Source organism: Plodia interpunctella, chromosome 16 (genome assembly GCF_027563975.2).
Source record: "Plodia interpunctella isolate USDA-ARS_2022_Savannah chromosome 16, ilPloInte3.2, whole genome shotgun sequence".
Classification (NCBI taxonomy): Eukaryota; Metazoa; Arthropoda; class Insecta; order Lepidoptera; family Pyralidae; genus Plodia; species Plodia interpunctella.
In genome coordinates this window covers 9,081,756-9,109,062 of record NC_071309.1, presented here as the reverse complement: position 1 = coordinate 9,109,062, position 27,307 = coordinate 9,081,756, and the positions used below count along the sequence as shown (strand labels likewise).

Genomic DNA, 27,307 nt, shown 5'->3' with positions numbered 1-27,307 from the left:
TACACTCAATCTTCTTGAAATTTCGCAAATTATAATTAAGAATATAGAGAAGAACATATGGTATCTTTCATCCCGGAAATAAATTTGTTCCTGTGGGATTTGCAAAAAACCTGTATTTATACAAAAATTTTATTGTAATCACAGACATCTTACCGCATTTAATAATGAATTAGTGACACAAAAACCATGTCATGAATGGTCTGTTACTCAGCTCTAGAAGTATGTACCAGGAAAATATATAGAGGAGAGAGACCAACATACGTTTTATTTTCTCTTCACCAGAATTGCTTCCCGGTAAGTATACCCTAGTGAATATTTTGTCAAGAGAGTCCCTGAAATAGGGCTTGCAGGCTACCACGAAACATACAAGAGGTAACACGTTCCCACCGTCCAAACGCTACGTCTACTACGCTACGTGTAAAAATACGCAATCACGTGCAACGTGTTTTATGTTTCATGGCAGCCCTCCTGGTAGGTAATTCGTAATTCATTCACACAGTCTCCCATCTGTAACTTGGATAACTTTGCAACCGCTATCTAAAAACGGGATAAACGTGCAACCCACCATGTGGCTACACGAATCAGTCGCACGCCCGGCGCGCAGGCAACATGTTGCGCTCGTACGTACTTCTCATTCTCCTGGCGAACCGTATCCGAACCGCATACGTAACGGATCGCCCCTCGTTCGCCGACAGACTAGATCAAATATACGAAAAACTAGAAAAATTCACAATAACACCGGTAGAAGTGACAAAATCCCCGCGCGAAAAGTTGTACGAGAAATTGGATAAGCTTAATTCGTTGACGCCAAATGTTTTCAGTGCAAATGATGAAGAATTAATTTCCACTATACAGAATTGGGGGAAGTTAAGTGCCGAGCAGTTAGATGGGGTTGTGAAGGATCTGCAGAGTGTGAGGGAGGAGGATGACCGGCTGGTGGGGGAGTACGGAGACAGCGACTGGAGCGACGAGGTGGGGGCTTCCTCTTATTTTTTATTTTTATTTCATGTATTAGCGACCAGTTTTATTTGGTAGTTTGTGGCTATGAATTTAAAAAAATGCTTTTCAAGGTTTAAATAATCTGAATAAGTGTTTTTGATTTTGTCTATTAATTTCTATGTAAATTATTTCTATTGCTCCATTACACTCCGAGACACTTGAGTCTAAGTGTGTCGGAAGAGCTACGGAAGAGCTTTATAGGTATACTATCTATCCGTCCCGTCTTCGCTCGGGTAATAACATAATAACTTCACCTACATCTTCTTCAGGAATCACATTTTCTATTGGTGAAAATCGTACAAAAATCCAGTTTACATTGCAAAATGGCAGGTTTAGTAATTATCGCGTTCAGAAAGACAGACAGACGCGTCTTTTAATAATATGTAAGCATAATGATTTATTGGTAGACACCATAAAACAGTTGTCAGAAATAATGATTTATATATAATTTAGAGATACAAAAATAAACATAAAATTTCTCATATCAAGATTAATTTGAGCGTAAGCGCGGCATAAAGCTTGGTTTTAATGTATCCTTTTCATGAGAAACAGGAAATGGTCTGTCTGTCAATACTGTACCTAATTTAGATTACAATCTAGATAACGCAGCGCATTCTAATTGTACTTTTTGACTTTCTTTAATTAACATTTATTTTGTAAGCTACTCCAGCCACCTCACTAAAATTATAAAGGCGAAAGTTTGTATGTTTGTTACTTCTTCACGCTCAAACGGCTAGGCCAATTTTTATGAAATTTTGTATTGAGATTGAGCTGATACCTTGGATTAACACATAAGGTACAATTCCCGTAGAATTTGGTCAAAATCCGATAGTACTTTATGAAGTAGATGGCGGTACAGTGCATAAAATTGAAAAAGTAAGTAGATTTTACATAATTACTTACTTATCTCTTTAAAAAAAAAATTACTTGCTATTAAGTATTTACTTGAACACAATATACCTACTTGCGTTTATTATTTTCAACTCTTCTACTATTAAAATTGATCCCCGGTCTGGTAAAATGCAAAATGATTTTTCAAAATTGACCAATGTAGTAGCATAGGAACACTAGTAACTCCTGCTGATCGATCGTGTCCCTATTTTATTGAGTATTATTTAAAAGTAACTTTAACCAAGGCCTATATCATGGGACCACGGACGGATCAACTGATCGCTGGTGAAAAATGTAACAAAACCAAAACCAAGCAAATGTTTATGGAAATAAAATCGCGCAGAACAACAATCTAACAATGTAACGTATATTTTTACATATAAAAATATACGTTAGATTGAGAACATTTAATATCCTCCCGTGAATGGTCGTACGAGGCGACTAAGGGACACATAGCCATGCCAGCTGAGAGGCAACAATAACATTCACAAGGATGGTTAACGGCCGGCAGCGGTTGCATGTAAAATCACAGCAGAACGTTCACAAATTTTAAGGTTATACTATTAGGTATTTCATCAGATACCCTAGGTATTTACAAATACGACAGTTAATTTTACGGCGGTAGTAACTGACATTTCGAGTTAAAGCGCTGTACTTTAGCCAGAGTTAAAATTAACTGGACATTTCGTAGAAACCAAACAATTGGGTTATTCCGTCCCATAAATCTGGTATTATTACCAACCTCAGCTGAATGCAAACTGATAGTGTACCTAAATTGATGTATTTCTACATTTAGACGGCGCTGTGCGGTAGGTACGTACCTAACCGTCGAGATAAGCCAACTCTTAGTCATTTGTCATACCTATATATAAAAGTTTTGTAATATTATAATATTTCTGCTATCATATTCTATTATCTGCTACTAATGAAAAATACTTAGAAATATCCTTATATATAAAATATATTATAAAAAAAAATAGATTTACTTTTATGGATGTTTGTAATGCCGGGTCCACACTGCCTCCGAATCTCGGGCAGACGTCCAAGCGACTGCATGAACATTGCGTCCTTTGTATGCGTGCTATTATTTACCGCAATGAAAGACCGGCAATGTATGCCGTATCCGCCAAAGTTCGGCAAACTGTTTGGCCACATTGTGGGTGGTGCATGTTTTTTAAAATCTCAACGAATAAAACATAAATGAGCGAGTAACGTATTTGATTTAAATACTATTTTCTAAAATTGTCCAGTCTGTAACTTTCAAAGTCTAGTTAAAGCGTAAAACAACACATAATAAGCGTAATTACGATTTATAGCAATTATTGAGTAAACCGATACCCGGCGTCCTGTGTGAGCGATGGAACGCCGCTCAACGCGGTGCGACCATGTTCGGTATGATGACGGCGACTACAAAGCTAAAGCCCTAATATTGATAGCTAAGCTTCACGAGTTTGAAACTTCTTAGAAGAAGATAACGGCGATTACATATAGACCACAATTAAATTGATTCATATCCTTTCTTAATATTATAAAAGAATAATGACGACCTCGGTGGCGCAGTGGTAAAGTGCTTGCCTCTGAACCGAGAGGTCCCGGGTTCGATCCCCGGTCGGGTCATGATGGAAAATGATCTTTTTCTGATTGGCTCGGGTCTTGAATGTTTATCTATATATGTATATGTTATAAAATATAGTATCGTTGAGTTAGTATCCCATAACACAAGTCTATAACTTACTTTGGGGCTAGCACAATCTGTGTAATTTGTCCTAATATATATATATATATATATTATAAAAGAAATTCCTCGAACCGAACTAAACCGAAAACTCAAAAAATAACGGATAAGTTATTTTCACTAATAGAAGTGTGATTCCTAAAAAAGGTTAAGGTACAAAGCTGAGACGGCCCACTCATATTTGATATTGACGCCGTTTACCTTGCTGTGTTAGAGCTATGCCCCATTGCTCCGTTGCGTTCCATCGTCCTCCGTCACGTTGACATCCGTTGATGGACAGCGACGTCAAGTCGTCGTATTCATATACTGCGTCAGTGTCAAAACCTATACAAAACAACGGAGCACAAACTGACTGAGCAATGGCTCTTAGTCACTAACCTAGGACACCGCGGGTAGGACAAGAAACCGGTCCACGAACCATGTACCTTCACGATGATTGCAGTTTAGACGTATAAATTCGTAACACCTGAAAGGTTAATTGAAAACTGTAATGAAAATAGAGAAAGTTTACTATTTTCATTTAATTTTGAGAAAAATATTACATAAAAATATTCTAACTACTTGTATAATTTTAAACTTTATTCACTACCAATGGTAAGACTACATGGTAAGACTACATGGTAAGACTACATGGTAAGACCACTAACATATGGTTCAATCAAAATCAAATCATTTATTCAGAAATTACGCCTTCACAGGCACTTTTTCACGTCATATTCTAAATTAAATGATGTTTACCAAAGCTACAAACTACTAGCGTTTCGGAACGACCACTGCTGAGAAGAAATGCCGAAAGAAACACATTCAAACAGTGTCGAGTGTGCATGACCTACTCGATCTCCGAATCAAGATAACATTGTTAGTAATCAGTATTAACCACTCAATTTTTTACATACAGAACATAGGCACAATAGTATCCAACAAATAGAATATTACAAATGCAATAGTAAGTTCGAAGTTGCGAAAATAACGCTCTATCTAGTATCCCATAACTTTGGGGCTAGCTCAATCTGTGTGATTTGTCCTAATATATTTATATATATATTTTTATTTATCTACTTAACCAATCTTTTTGAAATTTCGCATACATGCGGTTTGAAGTATGGAGAAAGACATAGGGTACCTTTCATCCCGTAAAATTAACGAGGGCGAAGCCGCGGGCAAGCTAGTTGTTTCATAAAGCAAACTAACCATTTGCATGATTTTCGGCATCCTATCCAAACCATTTGCACACATATTTGATAACATCTTAGAATTTTTCATAGCTGTGGCAGTACTAAAACAATATTATTATTTTCGACGAAGTCACGTGCAAAATCTCGAATTAATATTTGTTTCTGTATTTACAGTGCATAAAACTTCAAATTTCGATGTTGAAAACAATTTATAACACCTAAAACATACGTAGATATTTATTACCGCACATGTTTATATCAACAAAAACATTTGTAAACTATTATAATGATGGGTTATGAGCGGCCGGGAGCATTTAGACATTGTTTCTGCGTAAAATATAAATAAACGTACACACAATATTATGTGACACTATGTTGCGTTGCCAGCGTGCTAGGTTAGTGTGCGGCCTTTGCCCGCTACTTCGTACGCGTCGATTTTACTATTGTTTATAAAAACGGATGAAACAAACATGAGATTTCATTCATTGTCTATATTTTTCTCTCGTGTTGCGAATTAGAAACTACAGACAGCCAAAAAAGTTTAGAAGAAAATTGTCTCAAATAAATATAGAAGAAATTGAAATAAACTTTTCAGTTCGCGCACTTTAACCTTAGTAAAAACAATATAAGAACATTTAATTTAATCAATTTCTCCTAAAACAAAAGTAGAGTTATATTGTATGTATGTTCACGTATCAGACATAAAATATATGTGAGTAAAATTTTAAATTATAAAAGCTAAATATATTCTAGTTCAACAATGTATCCCTTACCTAAGTCTCTCACGACGTCCTTAGTGTGCGACGCAACGCTACACGACGCAACGCGACTCTGTGCTATTGTATATTGGTATCTTGCTACTATAATATGCGAAAGATTTCATGGGAAGATGATTTGTGTCTACAACTGTCTATAACTTAATCTCGCGTTTTCGTAAAGGAGCGTCATCGTACTGCAGAGTTGGCAAACTGACTTAATTGATCCGTTCTAAGTAATAAATAAATCTGTGGTTTTGACAAAGTTGGGACGCGTTCTTACCGCATCTGTCGCCGACCTAGGACGTCGCGATATCCCCGTGGGTTACATTTTATGATTCATTTTACGAGGCAGTAAAATGTCTAGACTATGAGGTTAGATTTCTAGAAATGTAAAAATAATAGAATTGTCTATCTACAAAACGAGATAGGTGGGCATGGAGTTAAATCTCTCATGCAGGTGGCAACAAATTTTATTCTTTTCATTCATTCATTCATTTGCTTTTTCGCTGTGTAAAATTAGCCATTCAATCAGCCAGACGCTGGTGGAGCAACATTGGGGCTTAATTCCACTATAAAAATGCAATCTTTTCGATACTCTACTTAGAGTAAATGTATCGATTATTTTACTATCGATAAGCTCGGAGTGGGATTCGATTTAAAGTCATGCGTCACGAAGGAAGTCTCTGGACGCGGTTAACAAGTTCTACATAATTATTGCCGTGAGACTTTTCGTTACATAGACGCGAATGAATTAACATGGCGTGGTTTATACGAGAGCTTTTATTTGTCGCAATGAAAAACCAGCAGATTTCACTAAGTTTGACGAACTCAGCAATAGACTTTCAGTAGAGCTTTTATACTTTTATCAAACGACATCCAATGAGGAAGTTTTCACCGAACTTTCGAACTTTATTAGTATTTAAATACCAGCTATTAAAACATAATAAAATATATTGTAAATATACAAATGAACGCTTTATACGCATGAAAATTAAAAGGTACTTTCTTAACTGGTTGGTTCTCAGAGCGTTTCGACTGCTGCGGCCGCTCTGTCATTACGATCCATCAATTTTCTTGAGGAAGGGATCATTTCCAAAAAACAATCATTGACAAAAATTGATATTACCACAGTACAGATTAATTATTTTAAAGTCATATGGTAAAACTAATTCTTGTCTTTGTTGAAATTTGAAAAAATCGACATGACAGCGCAGTCGCAGCGGTCGAAACGCTCTGAGAACCAATCAATTTTTCTTTCTTGAATCTCTGTGCACAGAAACTAAAGGAGAAAGTTTGTTTACCAGTAATTTTTTAGCATTGTTGTATAAGTTTGAAATATAAATAAATAGTAAGGCGATGTAAGGAGGGTAACTATGTTACTACCCTCGCTTTCATTACTATGTTGCACCTCGATAATCGAGATATCGATAAACTATCAATAATACAAAATATAGTAATGCTACCTAATCATTTATATGTATGTGTATTAAACCTTGTTGAATTTGCTATCGATAGTCCGATGTTATCGTCCCTGACAATTTTAGTATCGATGCTATCAATGTTATTATATAATTGTACAGAAAATTTGTTACAGCCTATTTATTGCTTAATTTGAGCAATTACATAAATCATTTAAAAACTTTTCTTCATGTGTTATATATATGTTTATAGATTGCTTTTCGTTGTTTTATTGTTTTTCTTTATACTTTTACTTTTTAATAACAATATGACACTAATGTACACCAAGTGGGGAGAGGCTGGTGTACTGAGATACAAGCTCTGCTTAGTTTAGGCACCAGTCTCTCACAATATTAAATGTAATTTGCAACATATTGTTTACTTTGTTAATGTATTTATAGATTGTGGAGAAAAATAGAGAGAATTTTTTGAATTTTGAAAAAAAAAAATGTTTAATAACATCCATACGATTAAGGATTAATTAATTTCGGTTGCATGAGAGAGGGTTCAGAACCGGAACATCTCCCGTTAATTCATTTTCATTAATAATAGATTCCCAGTAAGAGGCCGAACTACCATGAAAATCATTGAAAAGATTATCAATCGAATTATTGAATATTAATTGTTCGCCGCGAACTTAGAACTGAGACCTCGCGAACACAAAAAATGTTTGATGAGTTTTTACAAAACTGTGAATATTTCAAAAACTACTTGCCCCACGAATTTTAAAATATCCTACATACCTTTTAAATTTAATCAAAATCAGACACCAACGGTTCGAATGTATTTTTGCCCCATGTTGAGTTGTATTGAATTTAATTGTGATAAAATACATATAAATAAACTCATTTTGCCGGTCTACGAATAATAAGTCAACATTTTCGACCTACATTTATACTGATGGGTTGATTTACTTAAATAGAGCTGTAGCGGGAGCTAGGTTATTATTGCTCGACCGCCACAAAGGGAAGATCTTCCCGCCAGGCTAGGTGTTGCGCCTGGGGAACCGCACGGCTCCGACGGTGTCATGTCGGAGGTTGTATTTATGCTTCCAATCGAAAACGCACTGTCTGCGCGGTCTAGGTTTGTTAGCTGTCCATAATGAGTCGACCGTCGTGCCATCTGTCCGTAGTGTCCTGGATCACTTGTGTGGCTTGTTATCCGTTGCGTTTGGTCGGCTTTTTACATCTGCGCCGTTGTGCATGTGGCGTGGTAGATGTCGCCACAGAGCTTTATAAGAAAGTTCATGATTAAAGTAGGGCGCTTTAGCAAGTCCAAATATTGCTCAAAAATGTGCATTGATCTTTGTTATATCTTGAAACAAGTTAATGTAATATTTGCCACAGCTTTTACCGTCGTCAGAGACATCTCAAAAAACCCATGCTGTAAACCGTTGAGGAGTTCCCTCGTTGGGAGCCGATCCTGCACCACTAGGTCATGCTTATTGTAACAATGCATTGTCGTGGCGACGTGGGAAATGTAAACTCTGTAGGACAAATGGAAGTAGAAGAAATCTAACTTGTAAGATTTTATTACAGACCGACAAGCAAATAACGGGATCGGTGAAATTAGACAAAAGCTTGTTTGTGCGATTCTTCAAGGAGGCATCTATAATTTATGGTTAATTGAACTTACCTTAAGTGAACTTCAACCAAAATTATGCGAGTTGCTGCATCCGTAGAGATTTTTAACTTTGTAGTCCGTTTTCTGCGGTACTGCGTCATCACACGATTTTTAGATTTTTTAAAATAATAAAATAAGGATACTTCATTGACTACTCGTTCCGGTCATCACCGCTAGATGGCGCGGCCGGATCTGCAATCATTCTTTTTAGAGAAGCTAAATTTTATCATTCTGCAGTTTATACAGGGGCGAAATAAATTACCGCGGGTGGTGAGGGGACTTAAATCTCTACGGATGCAGCAACTCGCATAATTTTGGTTGAAGTTCACTTAAGGTAAGTTCAATTAACCATAAATTATGCTTCGTTGCTGCATCCTATGAGATTTTTAACTTTGTAGATGTTTAGCGCAATCGTGCGGAATGATAGAATTTATTTTAAAATAAAATATACATTGAATAAATCAAAAGTATATTTATTTATATTATTAAAGTTTCGAATCACGAGGTAGTTAAACAGTTTCAAATCACAAGGTTTTAAATTTAATATTTACTCATTATAACTAATGTCACCTTATCACTTATAACAATTAAAACTAATTTGTATCAAAAACAGCTTGAGCGAAAGATCTGCCTTCATCAACATCTGGCAATGGTAAGTTATAGAACTTGGCAAAGCAGAGAGATGAGCCAGACCAACCAGCAGAACGCTTGATGACGTCAACGGAGATACCAGCTCGGCGCGCCGCTGACGTCGAAGCGTGCCGCGTGCTGTGAGCTGAGAACACACTGACATCTATACCGCTGTCACTGAGTACGCTCTTTATCCAGCGACTTATGGACTGAGAGCTGGCGTTATGGAAAGGTTTTTTAGTTGTTAAGATTAGCCGGTCTGTATCTGGCTCATTTCGCACATCTTTTGTTAAGTGAATATAGGCAGAGAGAACTCTCGCAGGGCAAATACAGGGCTTTTCACTGAAGAATGGAATCTGCAATCTTGGATTGTTTTTGTTAGGTGCAGATGATTTAAGTATCTCGTCTATAATGATATTAATGCATGTTTCACTAATATTAACATTACACAATTTAATTAATGATAACGTCTGAACACGTTGTCCCGTGGATAACGCGAGCAGAGTCACCAATTTTTTGGTAATAATTTCTAAAGGTAATGATTCATTAGGAAATTGACTAGAAAGATATGTCAACACCGAATTGGGATCCCACGTATTTTTATATTTTGGAAAACTTGGCCTATTTTTAAAGACACCTTTTAGGAACCTTGCTATGTAATCATTTGTACAAATTCCTTTACCTAAAATTACTGATAGCGCTGATCTCATACAGTTTAATGAACTATAGCTAGCACCATTTTTGAACTCTTGTGACAAAAATTTTAGTAACGTTGGAACATTTACCTCAAAGAAATCTAAGTTATTGTCTTTACAAAAAGAAAACCATAATTTATAAGTTGAGTTATACTGTTGCAAAGTATTCTTGGCTAAGGATTGAATCATAATGTTTATTGTGTCAATATCTAGCCCTTGTCTTCCAAACGCCTCCCGGATAACTTCGCACACGCCAGGGTAAGGCTTGACCATAACGGGTGAGGTGTTCTGTAAGGGGAAAGTAACATATTCCTATCGGGATTAAGGAATATTATATCAGTTACCGTCAGAGAAATAAAGAGCGGAAACCATGGTTGGCTTGGCCAGTAAGGTACAACTAACAGCCCAGTAGCATTATCATTGATGATTTTTCTAAGACATTTCAATATGACTGAAAAGGGTGGAAAAGCATAAAAGAAAAAATTTTTCCAATTCAAAGTGAATGCATCAATTTCAAAAGCTTCTGGGTCTCGTTTCCACGACACAAATTTAAAACATTTTTTGTTAATTCTGGATGCAAACAAGTCAATATCAGGTTGGCCTAACTCCGTGATAATATCCTGAAAACAGGATTCATGTAATTCCCACTCGGTGTCAATATTTGACAATCTTGAGGCCTGATCTGCTTCAATATTATCACAGGACCTGATGTATGATGCAAAAATGAAAATTCCTCTTTCTTCACACCACTGCCAAATTTGACGGGTTATGTCATTTAGATGGGGATATTGTACTCCACCCATTCTGTTAATGTAGGAAATGGCTGTAGTGTTGTCTATTCGTAATAGGATTTCTGCATTGTACAAATTTTTACAAAAGCATTTTAAACCAATAAAAGCGGCCAATAACTCTAAATAATTAATATGATATTGATTTTCCTCATATGACCAAAATCCATTGACTGACTGTCCATTACAAAATAGTCCCCATCCAGAAAGTGAGGCATCTGAAAATATTTCATATTGAAAATGTCCAGTGCGAATAGGATTATCTACATAATTGATAACTTTTTCCCACCAAAAAAAATCCTGTAACAATTCAGGTTTTATATCCATTTTGGCATCATAATCCGGGAAATCCAACAAGGCTAAATATTTTTCCCTCTCAAAACGCTTGGTGTATAACCAGCCATAAGATACAGCTGGACAGGCTGCCGTCAAATTACCTAAAAACTTAGCAAATTCTCGAATTTTTATTGACTTTTTACTTGATATGTTTCTAACCAAATCATAGATTTTTTTACGTTTTTCGGTAGGCAATTCTAAAGTCATGTTTTGTGAATTAAGATCAATACCTAAAAACTTGCACTTTTTAGTAGGCACTAAACAACTTTTCTCATAATTAATTATAAATCCCAGTAATTCTAAGATATGCATTACTTCTGTTAATGTTTTGATACACGAGTTATAACAATCTGCTATGCACCATAAATCGTCGATATACCCTACTATTTTATGTTGTGAAGTACGCAAATAAGTAAGTACAGGTTTCATCAATTTCGTAAAAACGAGAGGAGCCGAACACAATCCAAAGGGCAGACAGGTGAATTCGTATAACTCGTTATCAAAACGAAAGCGTAGATACTTTCTATGGGACATATGAATGGCAATAACAAAGTAGGCATCCTGAAGGTCAATGGTCCCCATATATGAATTATTTGATAACAATTTAGTAGCAGTGCGGACATCTTCCATTTTAAAGTGTTGTTGTTGAACAAATTTGTTAAGGTTTTTTAAATTAAGAATAAATCTATAGGAACCATTACTTTTTGGTATTAAAAAAATTGGGGATATAAATTGACCTTTACATGGTGAACATAGAACAATTGAACCCATATGTTTAAGTTTTTTTATAGACTCTAACATGTGAGTTCTCGAATAAGGCGGATTACTAGGTTCGTTTGTCTGAACAGGTTTTTGGTTGAATTTAATCTTGTATCCACTAACTATTTCCAAAATTTGGGGGTCAGTTGTTACATATAACCAATTGGTAAGAAAGTGTCGAATACGGCCAGCAAAAGGTACCTTCTCTAGCGACGGCGGCTGCGATAGTCCTGCGAGTATCGCCTCGGGGCTGGTGGCGGCGGAGCGCGGCGCGCCGGCGGGGCCGGGGCCCTCCTGGCGGGCGGCGGCGGCTCGGGGTAATATCGCGACGTCGGCGGCTGAGCGCGCGCTGCACTGGGCCCGCTCGCACGGCGGACCGGAGCTCGCGAGTTTCCCGTCTGGGCTAAAGGTTTTCAGTTGGCAGGTGGCTGTGGAGGAGCTGGTTTTTTGATCTGAAGACTTGATTTTTCAATGGATTTAGACGTCTTGATATTGTCACCCAAATTATCTCCAAAAAGAAATTGGTCGCGTTTCACACTTTGTATAATATTAATAAATTTGTTATCCAACATAGGAATAATTAATCGTCTACGACCCAATGTCTCCTCATAGTGGAGATCAAGAAGTATTTGATTCACTTCTGATATTTTCTTAATTATAGCCATCTTATCAACCTCCTTATTGATTAATTCCGTTGTCAAATTAACTAGACCCGCTATACCCAAACCTAATTGGTTCTGAAGCTTTTCAAGCCGTTTGTCTCTATTTTTAGCTGGGTCGGTAAGTACTGAAGCCACTTCTGGATTTAGTTTGGGCGCCTTCACCAGCTGAAAATTCTCTGGTATTATTAATTTTTGGGTAAGTAAAATTTCCTTTTGTTCTTTGGCAAGACCCTCGACCAAGATTTTTCCCAATTTTTCAGAGACTCCTTGCGGAATTTTCTTTCCGAAGATCTCTTCTGTTTTCTTAGCCTCACCAAGTATCTGCATGATTTCTTCAGGGACTGATTCTTCTGTTATCATATCTGAGTCTAGCACTGATTTTGCGTTGTCTGGAATATGTTGCGAATCTTCCGCCATAACTTCAGGAGGAAGGCATGTATTTTTTGCATGAACTTCGGCAACCGTATGTAAAGACTCAGGTGTCTCATTTTCGTCGCCGAAAGGGTACACGTCAAGCTCCACTTCACCTCGGAAATTATAGGAAGAGTCGTCACGATCTGTTTGAACAATAAAGCTAAGTTAGCTTTGGTTACTTTCTAGATGACATCACGTATCATCCCTTAGGAAAGTAGTTATTTGTCATTTCCGGATGACATCGCGTGCCACCCCTTAGGAAATAATGATTTAAGTACATATAGTGAATATGTAAATGCTATTGTTCGTAAACAGTAACGAAATAAACCCACCTTCGTTCGGAAGAAAATTTGGCGTGGGCGTCCATGTTTTTCGTGAATATAATTCCCTTTCCAGGCGTCTAATTTTCCTTTCAATTTCTTCATTTGTCTTATCCTTGGTTCTTTTTCCCATTTTTCACTAAAACACACCACTAAAAACCAACTTAACCACTTTATTTCACCGTAAAACATTTAATTTTTACGGAGTGCGCGTGAACTGACGCAACACACGGAAAACGAATGATTGCAGATCCGGCCGCGCCATCTAGCGGTGATGACCGGAACGAGTAGTCAATGAAGTATCCTTATTTTATTATTTTAAAAAATCTAAAAATCGTGTGATGACGCAGTACCGCAGAAAACGGACTACAAAGTTAAAAATCTCATAGGATGCAGCAACGAAGCATAATTCTATATATTACGTTCTGGCAGGCTGTTATGTCTCCCCTCTCATGATCACGTCAGCGCCCACAATATGTCGGTCCTTTGTTTAAGTACCTAGACACCTATAACTTATACCTATACTAAATAGGTAGTAGGTATCCCGCATTCCGAACGATTGGAAGGGTACACGGTTTGCGAATGTATCTTATATACAACGTAGTGTACAAATTAAAGCTGAGTACAAGATTTTAAAGTTTTTATTTATTGTCCAACTAGCAATTGCCAGCGGCTTCGCAAGCGTAATTTTTCCAAGGGAACAGTCCGGGATGACCCTAGGGTATGTCCTTTTACTGTCCATATATATATATATATATATATATATATATATATATATATATATATATATATATATATATATATATTAGGACAAATCACACAGATTGAGCTAGCCCCAAAGTAAGTTCGAGACTTGTGTTATGGGATACTAACTCAACGATACTATAATACTATATTTTATAACAAATACATATATAGATAAACATCCAAGACCCGGATCAATCAGAAAAAGATCATTTTCCATCATGACCGGACCGAGGATCGAACCCAGGACCTCTCGGTTCAGTGGCAAGAACTTTACCACTGCGCCACCGAGGTCGTCAAACCTACCTAGTAGGTATGCAAAATTTCAAGAAGATAACGCGTGAAGTGGTAACAAACTTACTTACGCATTTATAATATTAATTAGGATTTGTTCTTAGCTAAATCTACATACCTACAACGATATTACTCTACTTTCCATAATAGCATTGTGTGTCGATTGTAATAACAATAGGTAAGCCATTATCGAGTCTTAATTACTATTAAGACTCGATAATGGCGGATTTGGTAATACTACTGTATTACCAATAAAAATACTTGTCAATTAGGCTGTTAAAGGCATAGTGCGATGTTGTATGTGGTCGTTCAAATCAAAAGGGACCTTAAGGCGTCTAGCACTTAGGTCTTTATTGCCTTTGTTCCATCAATATATATACAACAGCAATAAATACCTTAAGTGCTATCGATTTGGACGAACACATATTTGAAAATTTCCAAAAAGTTGTCATGGGGCTAAAGACCGCTTGGAATGATTGGAAAGTGAACGATGGGCGTTAGGAGACATCTTTGATACACATAGTTCTTATTGCAAGTTAATAAGAGCTATTGACAAGCACTGGACGACATATGAATGGGAAGGAATTTGTTAAGACAAATTATTATCTTCATTTCATATTATAATATAATTTCGCTACAACTTTTGAACGGCTGAACCGGTTTGCATGAAACATGGCTAAGAACATACACAGACACGTTAAATTTGAAGCTCAATTTTTAACCCCCGACGCCAAAAGAGGGGTTCTTTTGGCGTCGGGGGTTAAAAATTGAGCTTTTTTGATAGCATAAGTCGCTGGGTGCTTGCAGTGATTAGCAAACACCGCTGTGGGCAAACACCGGAGATTTGTCAGTTACTAATTATTTTTAGCTAGCATTAAAATTAACAAATGTGACACATGTAATAGCATTGCGTACCAAATGCACACAGAACTGCATCTGACCCCTAACCTCACTATCCGACGGAAACTGTGTACACAGACACATATTCAAATAGACATCGCATCTCCGATAATTTCTGTAAAAATAACGAATAAAAAATAAATACCATTGGTGAAGTTCATTACACTAGTGTGTATGTATAGTGTGTATATACTAGCGCCTTCAAAGTGGGGAAAAGGATTTGTCTTCTATTATTATTTTTATCAAATTATTGTATTATTAGCTGTGCCCCGGGGCTTCGCTCCCGTGGGAATTTCGGAATAAAAAGTACACTATGTGTTGGTCTAGGTTATATTCTACCCGTGTACCAAATTTCATAACAATCCGTCCAGTAGATTTAGCGTGAAAGAGTAACAAACATACATCCTCACAAACATTCGCATTTATAATTTTGTTTAGTTAGATAGTAGGAGAGTTCTTTAGCGATAAGCCAACAGAAGAACTGAAATATTTCATGATATTTAGAAAGAGGCACTGGTCGTATCAATTCTATACTACGAAAAGCACAGATGTGTGCACAGACCGGGTTTACACTATCGGTAAAACAGTCAAACTTTGGCGGATTCGACATAAATAAAATAAAAGCTCAAGCTCAATGTAAAAGCTACGCAATGTTTGGTCATCTGTCATAACTCGGCGATAATGTATAGCCGACATAATTTACAATTTCGATGCTTGTGGCATCTAGTGAATTTGTAGTCTATGGTTTGTTGTGACATCATTACGTTCACCGGGAGTTCACAGATTCTTAAGTTATCAGTGCTTCATGGCTTCGACGATAAATTGTGTGATTTGTTGCTAATCTGCTTTATTTATCGACTAGCTTTTGCCCACGACTTCGCCCGCATTCATTTCGTGCGTTCGTTCATAACATATTATATTGTCTATATCTCGGGTTTTAAGCAACGTATCGCAATGAAATTATACCAGATTTTACGTTAGACCATCCGCTATACAACTGTGAACCGTATCAAATTTCATCTCGTAGTTTTATCTTGATTCGCGAACAAACATACAGACAGACGAAAAGACAAATGCAAAAATTCTAAAATCAAATTAATGAAGTAACGCATAAAAAATATTGATAAAGGGTCGTTTGTAGAATATCTCACCAGCCTTTCTCTAAAGTGTCATTTAAATCGGTGCTCAAATTGATACACCAAATAAATTGAGGGTGGGACATAAATAGGGACACGTTAAACACAAAACATAATTTTTAGCATTGCATTTTTAACTTCGCTGCAGTCGGGTAAATTTTAATATAAAATAGCTTCTCCCAACCTCCGCACCACAATAAAGAACACGCACGTTTTGCATAACTCGCTATGCGTGCTTTTATCACATAAGTATATCATAAAGTATTTGCATTGAATGAAACGAATTCCGGAAACGAAACTCTGCTTTGACCCGTCCTAGTTTGCTAAAAACCGCAAAGACGCGGCGTGATATGCGTACTTTTATTGCTTGTTTTTTTTTATCTCATGATCATCACTCCCACTGCACACTACGCCACCAAAATATTATATGTTAAACTTGAAATGTCGCAGTAAGTGAACAGATTACAGGTTAAGACGTGAAAAAGTTTAATTCTGAGCAGTGTGAAAGTTTAATTCTGGTTTAATTTGGCTTTGACATTGTTAAATAGGGAGTGCAAGTTAATATGAAAAATAAATAAATTTATTCATTTGTTTCTTACAATACATTTTTAAAGAGAAGGTAAAACTTTATAGTCCCACCCCACCATTGAACTAGGAACAGACCTGTATCTCGTTCGGATGAGACATAAGTGCATCTTTGATTGGTAGAAACGATACAAATAATTATGTTTTGGTTACAATAATACACTAGAGTTTTCTGTACATTGGGAATTGGTTAATATTGGTAAATGCTCATTTTACTGACTCTTTGGGCTAGCTCAATGCCTCATAAACGTACAACGTCGAATCGCGTCGTACATCGTTCAGTCGCTCAATTAGGACGCTGGGTGAGACGCCTTCGAACCTCATTATGCAATCATATGGTCACCGGTTGGACAGTCAACCACATGACAAGATAGGAGCTCTGTTTACACCTCTATTGCGTGGGTAATAAAGGCGAATTTGGTAGGTCGATGTGCGATTGTGCTAGAAGCTGTAATTCTAAGCTGCGCTTCCATAAGTACGGATGCTCAAAATAAACAAGCTTTTGTCGTCACAGAGATTTTGTTAAATTCCATACGTGACAAGTTATGTCCGTAGAGGAGTTCCCTCGTTGGGAGGCGATCATGGCTTCATGGTGCACTATCAGGGCTTATCATAATAATGCATTGTCGTGGAAACTCTTTATGATTTGATTACAGGCAAACCAGGGCGGGTAAGACATGATAAAAATAATGAGAGCTTGTAAAAAGCGCTTGCGCTAGACTGGAACCAACTTTTAAACCGCGTTTAAAATGCACCTTAGTGTCATTGTGACTAACTTCCGCGTTGAGGTTAAATACATTGCTCGGGAACAGTTTTTTCTTCGTATCAAAATGGGATTGGGATAATTGGAATAAAATATCCATAGCGCATTTAAAAACACAGCGCCATCTAGTGTTTTTATTGCAAAGTTTTTTTTGTTAGCATTTAGCGCCACATATAATATAATACAGATTTTTGTAAATCCCACGGGAACAAACGTTTTTTCTCTTAATTATTATATAGTTATATGCGAAATTTCAAGAAGATTGATTTAGTAGATAAAGCGTGACAAAAAAACTTACTTTCGCATTTATAATTATTAGTTATTCGCCACGAACTTAGACCTTGCGAACACAATAAATTTTGACGAGTTTTTACAAAATTGTGAATATTTCAAAAGCGACCTAACCGATTTTGATGCCCCACGAATTTAACTTATTTGACAGATCCTACATACCTTTAAAATTTTATGAAGACCAACGGTTCGAAAGTTATCGCGTTACCTACATACATACATATATATAAAAAAATGTATTTTTGCCCCAAGTTGATTTGTTGACCTCGCCCGCTTCGCTCGCTCGGTCAAATCGGGTTTGGGATGGACTAGATTTACTTTGTATTCCAAAGAACAGTGTCCAAATTTGACATAAATTCCTTCTCTGGCAGCATTCATTCGCGGAAGCATTCACTGGCACTGTAACTAAGGTATTATTGTGATGCTATGCACGTTTGGATGGCCACTGAAAGGTCTGCAAGCGACGCAATTAGTTGATATAGTACTGTACTGGCGTCAGGCGCGAGTTGAGCGTACAAGGCTTTGTATATAAAGGGGCTAACAAGTTTGTTAGCACAAATTACAGTGAATAGTGTATTCTGCGTAAATTCACAAAGGTTGCAGTGTCTATTAGCTTAGTCCCTATATATAGAATCTGACAAAATCCCAAATCAAAATCCCTGAATCAACCATCACAACACAATATTAACAATTGATTTTGGAGGTAAACCCTGATATAATATCAGATTTCGGTTTGAGTAAGCCTCAGATCTTAGTTATTGATATCCGGTGCATTCTGCTTATCAATACGTACTATGATAAATATAATTTAAGTTCCTACGTAGAACACTATTTAAATCAACCAAGTACCTATGTATGACTTTATTAGCTAATAGATATTGCCTGGGGCTTCGCTCCCGTGGGAATTTTGAGATAAAATATAGTCTATCTTGGATACCACAGACGAAAGAATTTTTGAAATCGGTTCGTTACCGTTAGATAGTCCATACGGTTAGTTTCGGAGATTACCCGCCTCAAACATACAAACGCTTACCTTTTTGGAATAATAGTATAATTTCCAATCACATAAATCAAAATCGGTTCAACCGTTTGGCTGCTACGTTGCCACGGACAGACATACAGAAAATCTTATCGGGGTGCTGTAATTAAAAACAAAAAATAATTTAAATTTAGAAGATTAAATACGAATTCCCTGTCGTCGAGCCTCTTTGGCAATTGACTTTCAATCAGCTGTCAACGCTTCTTTTCATTTAACTCCTTTAATACGAAACTGGGAGTTAATCTAAGACAGGAACCACACGTCAACAACGCCATTTTATTAATTTCAATTTACGAATATTTGTGTCGTTCGTGCCGTATTCTTAAGATGCATAATTGCATCAGCGAGTGTCATTGTACGACAGGAATGCAGCAGGTGCACGGTGGATAATATTATGATGATTATGTGTTATTACTATAACTGCATTTGGGCGACGACCCGTTTCACTGAATCTGGTGAGACGAGTGACAGACTGACAAAGATACATTATGACGATTTTTATTGTATGCGATGGGTCTAGCGCAAAATGTGTATGTATGTGCTGTCAGGTGGAACTTAACGCCGTAACTACAAGTCAACCAGTAGACCAAACAGATATAGCGAGGTGGTGTCATAAACTAAGCAGCAAAAAAGAAATTTACTCATGTTAATAATACAATATAATACATATATAACGTATAGATAAATATATATAACAAATTGACTTGGTAGGATGACTATCTATAATGTAAATACAAAGTTGTCCTCAACATCCCACATTATATAATCACGATCTTCATTCAAATCAATAAATTGAGACATAACATCCATTCCGAGATGTCGGTGGCGATATGTTTATTGCTTGCCCTTAAATACTGTATGTAGACATTATAAACATTGATATACAATGTTATATCAATTAAAATAATATACTAGGTTAGGAATTCGTTTCCGTCTGGAACGATTACCAAACGGCGCTGGTTACCACGGACTAAGGTTTATAAATAAGGGCAGAATAAAAATCTTCCAGATTCTTCTTCCTTCCAGATTTCGATTACCGGTAGTCACTATCACTTCCTCTGAAACTAAATAAGATCTAGATCAAACTAATAAAAACCTCAATAAAATAAAACCACAAACTCCGATCCATGCTGATACAAACACATCAGCGTTAGAAACACATATGATAGGTACGTGGATCAAAGCGTACTTTTTTTTAACCTTTTACAGATAACTCGAGTGCGTCTGAAATGAAACAGGCGCAGTGCTTTTATTAGTTTCTATTCTGGGACGCCGGTTCGAATCCCGCGCATTCCGGCTCGCCCGCTCTGAACTGATGAATACTTGTGAATGGCTATGAGTAATATGCGTTGGAAGATTGGTGACCGCACATCGTGTATACATTCTAACATGCCTATTTAACTGACTTGATTAATTAAGCTGTTGTTATATTTTTGACAGAAGTTTTGAACAGTCGTTTATAGTCGTAGTTTTGTTAATTACAACCACTAACAAAGTACGCAAGTCTATTAATATGAAAACATAAAAACTACATGTAATTTATTATGCATATAATCGCGTAATGCCATAATACTAGTTTCAGATAACTACCCGCCTACAAAGTGTTAAACTTTAAAAATTAACGGTATTATTACAACACAGAAACACATACTGATGTTAGCATAACATCAGAAAGGGAGAGGTGGAGTTGATATGCTGTACCGACCACACATAAAGTGCGATAAGGGCACGCTGATGATGGACTACTGGTAGCAAGATTGGTAGTAACAAAGGAAAATAAAATTTAAAATAGATACTAATTGCCGCCCATTGGCTGTACGATGTGAAGCCCCAATAACATCTGGTCTGGTCAATTAAATAATTATGATAAGATTTCAAACATAGATAAAATAAATATAATGATTTCAAACCTTCCTTCCAGGACCAAGAGCTGCAAGACATAGGCGATGATTACCCAATGGACGACCTTTACAACGACGAGGAGTCTGATCCAGCAGTCACCGACAAACCAGCCGGCGTCACACCGTCGGCCTTCACCAGAAAAGATGCGGAGTACAGAGACGCAGAGTATAGAGAGCTACTGGTATCCGCGGCCGACCCCATCGCTGCTACCAATCAGAGGCCTAAGATCCTCAACAGCTGTGAGTATCATCTTTCATTCATTCAACAAGTTTATTAGTTAGACAAATTAAAAAAACCCCCGACTTTCAGTTATTCATTTAGCTACAACTTTTGAACCGATTTTCATGAAACATGTCTAAGAACACTCGGGATAAAATTATCTATGACCCAAAAAAAAAACTAAACGAAAATCGGATAATCCGTTAGGGAGCTACGAGGCCACAGACAGATACACAAACACGTTAAACTTTTAACACCCCTCTTTTCGCGTCGGGAGTTAAAAAGGACTTCTTTCCAGCTTTATTTGTAGCTATCGTTTTGACCGCCTTGTGCGACACCATAATCATGGATCAATGTGGACATAACGTGCAAAAAGACCCATCAATGGATCTCCAAGATGGAGATTTTGCGGACGTAGGGACTTGCTCTCTCTTTATCGATCTCTTATATTCGTTGTTTACATATTCTCTTTTCATAATGTGTGACCTACAGCCCTTCAGAACGATTGATCTACTTTCCCATTTGAGGATGTTCACAGGGGAACAATAAATCGTGATTAAAAATATCATCATATTAAGTTCCATCTTGGAACTGTTGGTTGTAGTGGCAATTGGAGCTTCTTTCTCTATGGAAAGACCTTATTCTGTGACGTGTCTGAGAAAGTGTTTCCTTTGAATGATGATTAATGTCACATGTATATTTGATATTCCTTAGCTAAACACAAGCGCTAACAAGGCGCAAAGCAAGATGACCGACCTCTGACGGACAGAGTTATCAGTGTTATTACTATCATAAACAATTGAGGGATGTCCATTAATTTGTTTGGTGTTATATTTCTGATTCCAGCATCACTAAACCCAGCAGAACGCAACGCGCTGCGTCGAGCCATCTTCACGAACATGGCAACGGTCATACGAACTGGCAAGTGCCAAGTGCCTCAACCACGCTGGCTTAACGTGCGGCAGCTGGCGCCAGCTGCTAACATTGTGTAAGTTATCTTTTTCATGTGTCATCATTCTTTCATTGGCTAAAATATATTGACGACCTCGGTGGCGCAGTGGTAAGATTCTTGCCACTGAACCGAGAGGTCCCGGGTTCGAACCCCGGTCGTGTCATGATGGAAAATGATCTTTTTCTGATTGGACGGGTCTTGGATGTATATATGTATTTATTATAAAATATAGTATCGTTGAGTTAGTATCCCATAACACAAGTCTCGAACTTACTTTGGGGCTAGCTCAATCTGTGTGATTTGTCCTAATATATTTATATTTATGTCCTAATATATTTATATATATTTAAAAGCATGGTCACGTGGAAAGGATTAGCTATGCGTTTTTCGCGGTAGATTAACCCATGCCAATCTATCGCGAAAATCTCCATTATAAACAGTTCAGGAATACACACTGTTTGCAAAAAGAAAAATAAAAGGTAGGAAGGCTGTAATCGTTTCCGATTAGTCCGCCTTCCTACCGAACTTCCTAACGAATATGATGACTTGAAGTCGCACGCCAAGAGTACCGTATCGTAAAGTTATTTTTTTTTGGTAATTATTTTCAGTTGTAGGATTTTTGAGACATGATTGTGTATTATTTATTGCACACGAAAGGTTAGAGTTTCTGTTTTGGGTTACACAAACTGTTGTGTAATCATTATACTCATTTGTGATTGCTAAACACATTTTCTAGAGATAATGTCACAGGGGAAGACCCGCTGAAAGCTACAAAACAGTAAAACGGTTGGACGATGCTTTGTTTATTATAAAATATATATCGTTTAAATTGAATACCAACCCTTAATTATCTGTATCACCGCATAAACCAATACTTTCTTAGTAAATTAATTTTCTTAGTAAATTAATTTTCTTAGTAAATTAATTTTCTTAGTAAATTAATTTTCTTAGTAAATTAATTTTCTTAGTAAATTAATTTTCTTAGTAAATTAATTTTCTTAGTAAATTAATTTTCTTAGTAAATTAATTTTCTTAGTAAATTAATTTTCTTAGTAAATTAATTTTCTTAGTAAATTAATTTTCTTAGTAAATTAATTTTCTTAGTAAATTAATTTTCTTAGTAAATTAATTTTCTTAGTAAATTAATTTTCTTAGTAAATTAATTTTCTTAGTAAATTAATTTTCTTAGTAAATTAATTTTCTTAGTAAATTAAAATCTCTCAAGACGTTGGCCACGACGCGGGCCGAGTGGCATTCCTCTTAGAATAGTCTAACTCGAAACTAGTCGACATTTCCATCGACTTGAACTATTATATCTCTATTCTTTCCATCACTTCAGGTACATGCCACCTTGTGTACAGCTCCACCGCTGTGCCCCTGACTCCGGATGCTGTCATGATGAGACCGAGGTCTGCGCGCCCGTCGCCGGCAACCACATTGTGTTACCAATATACGTGAGTTCTCTTTATCTTCAAGCTATAATCTCGACCACTTGACGTGTCCTCATCGTCATCATATCGAGAATGTTATTGCTAACACTGGTGTCAGATTTTATTCAAGTCGCCTAAAGGCATCTGACATGACTTTTACGACTACCTACCGCCATCTAGTGGCAGGTGGTCGCATACACACTAGTGAACTAAACTGTTAACCAATGTGCAGGTTTCCTCACGATGTTTTCCTTCACCGGAAGCAAGTGGCGGTGTATGAAAACTACTATATATGCGTCATAACGATATACAAACTCATATGGCACAAGTAGGATACGAACCTGAGACCTTTCGATCGGGCGTCTTAACCATTACACCACCACCGCTTCAACGTGTCTTCGACGTGTCCCGATTGGTGGCTTTACCCTGGTCTCTTCCAATTGTATCACCAGAACCTTACCAGAATCAATCATCAAGCTTCGATTGTGTTAGATCTTATCCAAAAGGTAACAAATACTAAGCTGGGCGGTGTGAAATAATAAATTGACTATTCCGGTACACTCGTACCCATGGAAGTGGATGTCTCCACATGAATATTACCTCAATCCAAAGTTACATTTTGACGTGAAATAAGGACCAATAAACACACTTTCACAGTCTTAATTGACACACTTTAATATATTTTGACGACCTCCGTGGCCTAATGGTCACCATGCCGGATTGCTACACTGGAGGTCCCGGGTTCGATCCCCGGTCAGGTCAACGTGGAAAATGATATTTTTTAGATTGACCTGGGTCTTGGATGTTCATGTTATAGAATATAGTATCGTTGAGTTAGTATCCCATAACACAAGTCTCGAACTTACTTTGGGGCTAGCTCAATCTGTGTGATTTGTGCTTATATATTATTATTTGTTTATTTGTTTAATATCATTATATTTTTTATTTACCATAACCGAATGCTTTTCTTCATCAGAGATAAACTTAAATCTGAGAATAAATAATAAACTCATAGTCCCAAAATATATAAAATGTCTACCGAACTATTGCTAATAGATGGTATAATCTTATTCCAGTTGAAAAAAGCCAACGGCAGCATGGAGCCAGCTCGCATGAGGTTCTTCAACCATACTCAATGCGCGTGTGTCTCTCAAGAAACCCTTCAAAGCACTGTCAGAACCAAAGTGGAAACCCAGCAGAAGCGAGAAAGCCAATACAAGAAGAGTGAAGGGGATTACAGGCTAGCTGACTACAGAACTAGTGACTACAAGATCAGTGACTACAGAGGCAATGACTACAGGCCGCCTACTGCTGAACCTGACCTGGAGAGAGACGAACCCACTGCCCCGCCACAACTAAGAAGGTGACTATTACGTTACTTTAGTTTTATGTATATTTTATGTATAAAATAATAATAAAATAAATTAGAGATAATTTTTTCAGTTATCTAATTCCTCTATTTGTCACCAATTGAGATCAATTTGCCAATTTTATTGCATGGTATCCTGGCGCAGACCACAATACAGACAGCTGGCAAATTACTGCTTTTAACTGTTTGACGAATAATTTAAAACACTTAATAGACAAATGTTGACCGGTGCAACCCACCGATTCTTCCCAATCTCGTATTTCAAGAATAACCCCTTCGAAATTCTACTTTCTTAATTGCAAAAATGAATGTGAGGTGAGATCATATTTTATTCAACGCGTGACAAAAAGAATTACGCCCATGCCGAATGTCGTTGAGGAGTAATCTTATTGGCAGTCCATCCTAGTTAACCAGTGGTCATGCATATTAAAATAATACTTTTTCAGCTAAACAAAACATTTCAGCTCAATCGGTTGAAGATATCTGCACGCTTCAAAATTGAGTTGCAAGATTTCTACTTTAATTGCAAGCTTGTAAAAATCAAATCTGACTACCAGGTGCACCTGCCCAGCGCTCTTCATGGCAAAGATCACGGACAAGGGTCAATGCTCCTGCGTCTGCGAGTGGCCAGACTTGGTGCGCAAGCGCGACTGCCTGTCCATGTCGCGAGGTCGCGAGCACTTCGGCCTGAGAGACAGAGTTTGCGTGATCAACGGTGACTGCACTCCTCCCACGTGCGAGTTTGGAACATTCGAGAGGAGCATTGGAAGGTGTCCACCGTTGAAGAGGTATAGGAGGCGGTTCCATCACGGCAGAGCGCGGTTACTGTTTGATAAGTCTATAGACATATAGTTTTTTATTTTTTGATTCTGTTTTATATCTTCAGTAGCTTCTGACGTTTGTCGGAATGGCTCGTTCATTCTTTCCATTGTCAACTTAAGCAGTAAATACAATTTCACTTTCTAGGCAATGCCATGGGTTCATTGCCTTTTTTTTTCATTTAAACACTATTTTAGAGGTATGTAAGGATTTCCTTATGATGTTTATTTCTGAAAGCATTTTTAAAGTAGATAAATTTTATTGTTTTGTCATTTATGGTTGTGGTCAGTGTTGTACCTATGTCGCAAGATACGATAAAAAGCCATAACAGCTGATAGGTAACAACAGCAACCCCAAAGAAGATTGACGTCAAAATTCGTTTATAATCACGTCAAAATAGGTATATATGAGTTTCCGACCGCCTACCTGGTGTCAACCTGCCTTTGCCTATTAGCTGCCTAGAATATGTGTCCCTTAGTCGTCTCGTACGAATCATACGATATCTAGGGGAGGATATGGAGTAGAGAGACACGCTACAAGTCATATAAAAATGAATGTAAGAAAGATTATAAAATAAAATTAATTACGGTAATCTACTTGTAATTTTTGTTACACATACTGAAATGAAGAATTTTGTAAGTTGAATTTTCATTGCTTTAATATACATGTACTTACCCCCTTTTTTTCTTGAATAACTTTACGTAAGATAATTAAATAATATATATATATATATTATTATTCCATATATACTATATAAATAGATTAATATACTATTAGGGAATATGAACATTTTGCCGACATTTTAATTTAATTTTCTGTTCTTGTGTGAATCGTAAGCCGTAAGGTAAATATAATTGTAAAATGTAGGGACATATAACGGTGCCATATGAGGAGTCATAATTTTAAAATTATCGTATTATTTTTATATAATAATGTATATGTAAATTAATTATGATTTATTAAATATAATTTATTAAATACGCACCTACTTATCATGACTAAGTTCTTAAGAAACCATATGCATAATATTTAAGTTGTATTTTCCATTATTACCATTGTTTAAAATTCATATGTTAATTTTAATTAGATGTTTAAATTGTAAATAAATTGTATTTAAGAAATTGTTTACTTTCTTTTACAATTTATAACCCCAGATATTGTTACACTGACATATTGCGTAGAAATCAAATAATATTTTTTGTGACATAACCTTTAGCAATATTATCTATTAAGTCAAATCATCTATTTAGAAATCAGACCACATGCACGTTATATTATATTATACAAGCGGCCCGTCCCGGTTTCGCTCGGATAAAAACACAATAAATTATACACCTAAGCCTGCCTCACGAATCATACTATCTATTCGTGAAAACCGCATTAAAACAAACAAACTACTAGCATTTCGGAACGACCACTGCAAAGAAGAAATGCCGGCACTCATTAAACTCAATCAGTGTACACACTCAAACAGGTTTTACACTTTAATCTGTGATGGAGGAAAAAAATATACCTTTATCCATGACATTATTCAATAATTCATTTATCTTTAACAAAACCAATTATTACAAATTTATAAATCATATTATTAAGACAAAAACTTATGATTTTTTTTTTCTAA

The 27,307-nt window shown here is 36.7% G+C and overlaps 2 protein-coding genes across 3 annotated transcripts; one reads left to right on the top strand and one right to left on the bottom strand.

Moving 5' to 3' along the window:
* The first annotated feature begins 584 nt into the window (after window positions 1–584).
* Window positions 585–26,783, top strand: LOC128676801 (uncharacterized). Its single transcript, XM_053757153.1, has 6 exons — window positions 585–972; window positions 20,917–21,136; window positions 21,963–22,104; window positions 23,408–23,522; window positions 24,575–24,861; window positions 25,425–26,783. Exons 1-6 carry the CDS (start codon window positions 610–612, stop codon window positions 25,717–25,719), a joined length of 1,422 nt encoding a protein of 473 aa, XP_053613128.1. The 5' UTR covers window positions 585–609; the 3' UTR covers window positions 25,720–26,783.
* On the bottom strand, window positions 8,636–13,605 carry LOC128676804 (uncharacterized). 2 transcript variants are annotated; one of them, XR_008405463.2, is made up of 3 exons: window positions 13,256–13,605; window positions 12,049–13,066; window positions 8,636–8,831 (listed from the first exon to the last, which is right to left on the bottom strand). XR_008405463.2 is itself a non-coding variant. In XM_053757158.2 (2 exons), the coding sequence occupies exons 1-2, from the start codon at window positions 13,374–13,376 to the stop codon at window positions 12,261–12,263; spliced, it is 927 nt and encodes a 308-aa protein (XP_053613133.1). In that variant the 5' UTR covers window positions 13,377–13,605; the 3' UTR covers window positions 10,585–12,260. The 2 variants fall into 2 exon arrangements, 1 of the variants encoding a protein (XP_053613133.1); XM_053757158.2 differs by lacking the exon at window positions 8,636–8,831 and having other exon boundaries at window positions 10,585–13,066.
* Window positions 26,784–27,307: the final 524 nt, after the last annotated feature.

Bases quoted from the DNA above. Each gene is read 5' to 3' on its own strand.
- LOC128676801 (XM_053757153.1), top strand. From the start codon at position 610: ATGTTGCGCTCGTACGTACTTCTCATTCTCCTGGCGAACCGTATCCGA. The intron at 973-20,916 runs GTGGGGGCTTCC...CCTTCCTTCCAG, and splicing joins ACAGCGACTGGAGCGACGAG to GACCAAGAGCTGCAAGACAT. The intron at 23,523-24,574 runs GTGAGTTCTCTT...ATCTTATTCCAG, and splicing joins ACATTGTGTTACCAATATAC to TTGAAAAAAGCCAACGGCAG.
- LOC128676804 (XM_053757158.2), bottom strand. From the start codon at position 13,376: ATGGGAAAAAGAACCAAGGATAAGACAAATGAAGAAATTGAAAGGAAA. The intron at 13,067-13,255 runs GTGGGTTTATTT...TTGTTCAAACAG, and splicing joins AAATTTTCTTCCGAACGAAG to ATCGTGACGACTCTTCCTAT.